At 55.2% G+C, this 5,687-nt stretch overlaps 1 protein-coding gene across 1 annotated transcript in view; it reads left to right on the forward strand.

The window, feature by feature from the left end:
* CUNH10orf90 (chromosome unknown C10orf90 homolog) overlaps positions 1-5,687 on the forward strand; it is a 61,081-nt gene that overhangs the window by 44,297 nt on the left and 11,097 nt on the right. Inside the window, exons 3-4 of the mRNA XM_007936889.1 lie at positions 478-662; positions 2,939-3,116. Coding sequence (XP_007935080.1) covers positions 478-662; positions 2,939-3,116 — 363 coding nt within the window. The remainder of the gene's footprint in view (positions 1-477; positions 663-2,938; positions 3,117-5,687) is intronic.

The raw sequence follows: 5,687 nt of genomic DNA on the forward strand, positions 1-5,687 counted from the left end.
CACTGAGGTTCCTCCTGTCTTAGCCAGCATTGAGAGAGATGTGATTGCAGTTACCAACATAAAGTCACAGTGGAGGCTCCTTCACGTTAAGGGAGGGATGGGTAACTGAATGAGATCCCCCCATCCGTGTCATTAGTGCAGCCAGTGGGAGACAGAGTAGCACCTTGTCCCAGAACAGCCAAACGGTAATGCTCATATAGGACACACTTACATGATGCTCAGAATAGAGGAGTCTCCTCTCCTTGTGCACCGCATTTGAACCCCAGAAGCCAAGGGGACACCTATGGCAAGAATCAGTCAGGAAGCCACCAGGGCAACCAGGAGGGCCTGGAATTAGGCACGATCTCGTCGGCTTAACGAGGCCCACCGAAGCCCACTGGTGTTCCTACTTTCAGAATTGTCTGTCTGTCTAGTGGAGCTGGGGAGCCAGGCAGCAGGCACTCGGTGTCCTCTAAACGGAATCCTCTGCTCTCCTAGGAGATGATGCATGCTGTGACGTGGTGGTGAAAATAAAAGAATGCAAGAAGAACAGAGACGTGACCACAGCCCAGCCCTCACCAGGTGCCCCAGAGACAGCTCCTCCAGAGAAGCCAGGCACCCTAGACCTGCTGGGAGACTGCTCTGAGACACAGGCAACACCTGCCAGCAGCCTGACCTTACAGGTAAGCTCTCCTGCCATCTTGGCTTGACCCCTGCCAAGGGCAGGGTCCCCAGAGTCAGTGGACACACAACCCCACATGTGAACTTCTGAGGCTGGAGACTCCTCCACCTAACAGAGCTGTGTTACTCTGGGCAGGCTCTCTAACCTTTCTGGGCCTCCATGTCACCATGTGAATGAGAGGAGTAGTGATGCCTGCTTCACTGCCTTAGGATGAGGGTCAGGTAACATCGATAGTGACGGGGATGTCACAGCCACGGTTGGCATTATAAGGCCTGGCTGGTGCCCAGAAGCTGTGCTGGTCATTGCGGAGGTAGCATCCCCTCCCCTCAGATCCTCACAGCATCCCCGGGAGGTGGTAGCCACTCTGGACCCCGTCTCACAGACAAGGACACTGAGTTGGGGGGCGTTGTCCAGCATCACCTGGCCGTAACATGGAAGTGATGGAGGCTTTGGCCTGGAGTCCTTTCATGATGGAGAAGAAACGTCTACACACACAGGTATTAAAGCTCAAAAGAGCAGAGAGGGAAATTCACGGGGCAGAGACCACCTCAGAGCAGGCCTGCTGATGCCACACCGAGGAACCCCGCGTGCCTCTCAGGAGCCTGTGGCATGGGTCCTAAAGCCTTCTGCAAATGCGCCCTGCTTTCTGGGCCCCCAGGAGATGGGTCTCTCAGCTGCTCTGCTCCCTGGTACCCAGTTGGCCCAAGCAAAGGCCTCTCAGCCCCGAGCATACCGTGCTGCCCTAGGTGCCCTGGGGCAGGGCCTGGGCCAGCAGCCCATCACCAAGGACCGTCTCTCCAGCTCTCAGCACAGACCACCACACCTTATACTCCCGGTGGCTGAGGGAGTGCAACTCAAGGCCTAGCAGACGCCTCAGGCCACAAGAGGCAGGTAAACAGCACAGACAGCTCAGGAAGCCTGTTGAGGAGCCTTGAGGGCTGAAGACGGTAGAGGAACGCTATGACCTCAGCCGTCCAGTGAGCCGGCACCACACGCGTCCCCTGTGCGGAGCTCGGGTGGCAGCTGGGGGCCTGATAGCAGCCAGGCAGGCCTGGGTCTGCCACAAGCGCGCAGGCCAGCACCGAGGGCACAGGTGGGAGCGACTCGTGTACCGGGTGCCAGGCCACGGGTGCCGCTGACTCTGTGAAGCAAGGCAGGCTTCCCGGGCGATAGGACTGGAGCCCAGGTCAAGGATCAGAGTGGCCAGAGGTGTTCACGTCACAGCACTGGGAGCAACTGTGAAAGACGGGACTCCCACGCTGAGGTTCCAGCCCCCACCCCACCCCCTGTGGTCTCAGGCAAATCACCAAACCATGCAGAGCCTCAGTTTTCACATCCGTTTAGTGGGGACAGTGGTGGCTGCTCTCCAGGGACTCCCTGAGACAAAGTGTACAGCACCTGCCCAGCCCCCGGCACCAGGCAGAGCTGCAGGCAGGGCAGGCTCTTCCATCCTGGTCACTGTAGTGGCCGCCAGCTTCCTGGTGGGGGTGGGGGTGCAGAGACATGAGAGGTGGACGTGGACGCAGGGCGAGTGTTGACTCACCTCTGGAGCTGCAGAAGCGTTTTGGGTAGGTAGAGAGATACTGCAGACTGTCCATGCAGCGGGAGGTTTCCACGAGCTGGGCCACCGTCTCGCGCTGCGGAGGGGGCGCTGTGACTGTGCCCCTCAGCCTGCTGGCCCCCAGAGGAACACCGTCCGTGATACTGTCCTTCCTTCCCACCCACATCTCTGGAATGTGGAATTTGCCACCTGCAGGATGAAGCCCCTGACGGGGTGGAAGAATGAGTGGGTGGGTGTTTTCCTTCACACGTGGAGCCCTCGCACTAGTTACCAGTCCACTGAGCGCTGGGGACTGTGGTGCTGCTGGGATCCACTACCAGGACCTGGGAGCCAGCATGTCTGCTACTATGGCATGAGACAGGGCAGAAAAGTGTGACCTGTTTGGGCTCCTTACAAGCTATAGTGGTGCAGTGGTTAAGCGCTCGGGGCTAACTGAAAGGTTGGCAGTTCAAGCCCACCAGCTGTTCTGCAGGAGAAAGATGTCGCAGCGTGCTCCTATAAAGATGACACGCATCCGTGGAGACCCTGTAGGACGGTTCCTCTCTGTCTACAGGGTCACTGTGGGTCGGAATCAACAGCAGTGGATTTCTTGGTTTGGGCGCTGTGGCCGTTTGGTCTTCACAAGCGTTCCCCTTGTGATTGTCTCCTGGGGCAGTCGGATAGCTGTCTTGCCTTTCGGTGTCACTTCTCTTAAAATACCTCTCCGTTCCACCTAGGAAGCTCTGGAAGTCCGTAAACCGCAGTTCATCGCTCGCTCCCAAGAGCGGCTAAGGAAGCTGGAGCGCATGGTGCAGCAGAGGAAAGCTCAGCGGGCCGAGGAGCCGGGCCCGAAGCAGGGCGTCCTGCCCATGCGAGCCCACAAGAAGCAGTTCACCGTCCCCCATCCCTTGAGTGGTAAGTGGAAGACGGATGTGTGGGGCTGGAGCCTCCACCTGGGGGTGCCGGGCCATGGGTGCCGCTGACCGACGCAGGGCTCGTGCCAGCTCTGAGTGGCCAAGCCTCAGTGTCACACCTGCCCTGGGAGCCTACTCAAGTGAGAGACAGCCAATGGGCATCAAATTTGGTAGAAACAACTTGGGACACAAGTTGACCATGGAAGCTGGGAAAGAGGCTACCCAGCTATAGCCAGCAGGGGGGCAAGTTGAGATTCTTGGCTCCCAACAGGCACATGCAAGAAATCCCCTTTGCCCTTTAAAGATTGCAAAACAGAGCTCAGGCGAGCGGTCGACTCCAGCTTGTCTACATCAACCTTTGTCACCTTGAAACCCCTTTCCTCTCTGTGCTTGGGAAGGGATGGCCAGCTTTCAGAGCACTGCTAGGCCGGTGTCAGGCTGACCCTATGGGAAGGGGTATGCCCATTCACTCACTGGGGAAGTGATTCTCTGGAACCTTCTCTGGCCAGGCACCATGCTCAGAGCTGGAGCTACCACAGTGAGCAACACTGACCTCAATCCTGTCTTCCTAGCACTTATAAGCAGACTATTAAACCAGCAAGAATAGCAAGAAGAGATGAGGACAAGATGGGGTGCCAAGTGCGTGTGCTTAGGGGCTGCCTAGCCTGCAGAGACCTCAGGGTTATTTCTCTGCATAGATTGCTTAGGGGCTACAAAGCCTGCAGAGACCTCAGTGTTATTTCTCTGCATAGAAAAACTTGACCTGTCTTACTAGGAAAACATCCAGGCCTCCAGGAGGTGAAGTCATGGGTATCATTCCGATTAAAGTCTTCCAGGGAGATAACCACACTTCATGAAGTGCAGCTTTGCAAGCCTTACCAGGGTCATGAACGGGGTCTGGGGATGGGGGTGGGGTGGGGCTGTAATTGAGTCTCCTTGACCTCTGTGCTCCGTGGATAGGCTGCATCTCCCTCTTCCCACTGACAGTGCTGCTGGGAAAGCTGTCTGAACACCCCAGGCAGGGTGGGCTCAGAGGCATCCTTCTCACAGCCAAGGCTGTGGTAAACACCCAGCACTCCTTCCCAGGGGACGCTTTCGGGACCCTAAGACAAGGAAGCCAACAGAATGTGCACAGAGCTCCCACTGGGAAACATGTCTCTAACCAGCATCTCAAGTGTTGGCAGATGTGGGTTGCATGTGTGTGGGTGCTCCAGGGGGCTGTGTAGTCCCTGGTCTAACAAAGGATGTTGGGGGTTCAGGTCTAGACTTTGCAAGTTCCTGTGGGGGACTAATGCCAGCCACAACTGAGGGTCCCCCTGGGGTCTTCAGTCCCTGTGTTGAGCCTAAGGAAGGCTGAGTGGTGGTGCCTGTGGTGTTTGTACCCCATTTCTCAGCCTTGAGCCCACTCCCACCCCTGGCAGTCCCACGCACAGTGGAACAGACCGTTGCCCGGTCCCACCTGTCTTCACAGTGGCTGGTGGGCTGGAGCCATCATTGTGGCTGCTGTGTGCTAGGAGTGCTTTCTGGCCTGGCAGGTCCTCCCCCAGCACTGGCTTGGGCACAGGTCTGTTGTTATCCATCAGGTTTTCTTTCTTTTTTTTTTTTTACTGTGATGGGTACAAATTTACAAAGCAGATTCCTTTTATACTCAACAGTTCATACACATTTGTTTCATGGCACTGATTACAACCACCACAATAAACAGCTCTCTTCTCATCTCCTCCCTGTGACTACTGCATCCCTCTGTCCTTTTACCTATATATTCCTGTCTGTCTAGCTTTCTCCGTATGAAAATGCTGTCCTTCCAGTCCCTCACAGTTGACTGTTTTAAGGAGTACATCCCCCTGAGGTAGGTGTACCACTCACAGGCCTTCTGTTATTTGGCTGAGAGCTAATCCATGAAAGTGAGTCCAATTCCAGGCCTGAAGGGTAACCAAGGGCCATAGTCTCAGGGGTTTCACCAGTCTCTGTCTGATAGTAATTTTGGTCATTTTTGTACCACATTTTTCCTCCCACTCAATCCAGGATCTCCAGTTTTGATCCCTTTCTGAGTGGTTGGCATTGGTAGCCAGGCACCATCTAGTTCTTCTGGTCTAGGGGTTGTGAAGGCTGAGGTCGTGAAGGTCCATTAGTCCCTTGGACTAATTGTTTCCTTATGTCTTTGATGTTCTTCCCTCCTCCTTGCTCTGGACAAGGAGAGACCACTAGTTGCATCTTACACAGGGTTTTCACCGGCTGATTTTGGAAATAGATCTCCAGGCCTTTCTTCCTAGTCTGTCTTGATCTGGAAGCTCCACTGAAACCTGTCCACTATGGAGGACCCTGACATAGTTCCCAGCATCACAGCAACACACAGCCACTAAAGTGCAATGAACTGACTGATGGTTTTTGAAGATACCGCTTAATAAAAATGGCTTGCTGCTGGATTTGTTGTCAGTAAATATAAAGCACCCCCACTTGAGAAGCTCACAGTCATGTGCACACGACAGGTAAACTCTGAGCCATTTCATCTGTTCCCTTCACTTAGCAGACAAAGGTGTGGTCATGCAGGGCCATCAGGGAACATGCTCAG

The sequence above is a fragment of the Orycteropus afer genome, unplaced genomic scaffold (assembly GCF_000298275.1).
Source record: "Orycteropus afer afer isolate SDZICR_OR568_19922 unplaced genomic scaffold, OryAfe1.0 scaffold00038, whole genome shotgun sequence".
Lineage (NCBI taxonomy): Eukaryota > Metazoa > Chordata > Mammalia > Tubulidentata > Orycteropodidae > Orycteropus > Orycteropus afer.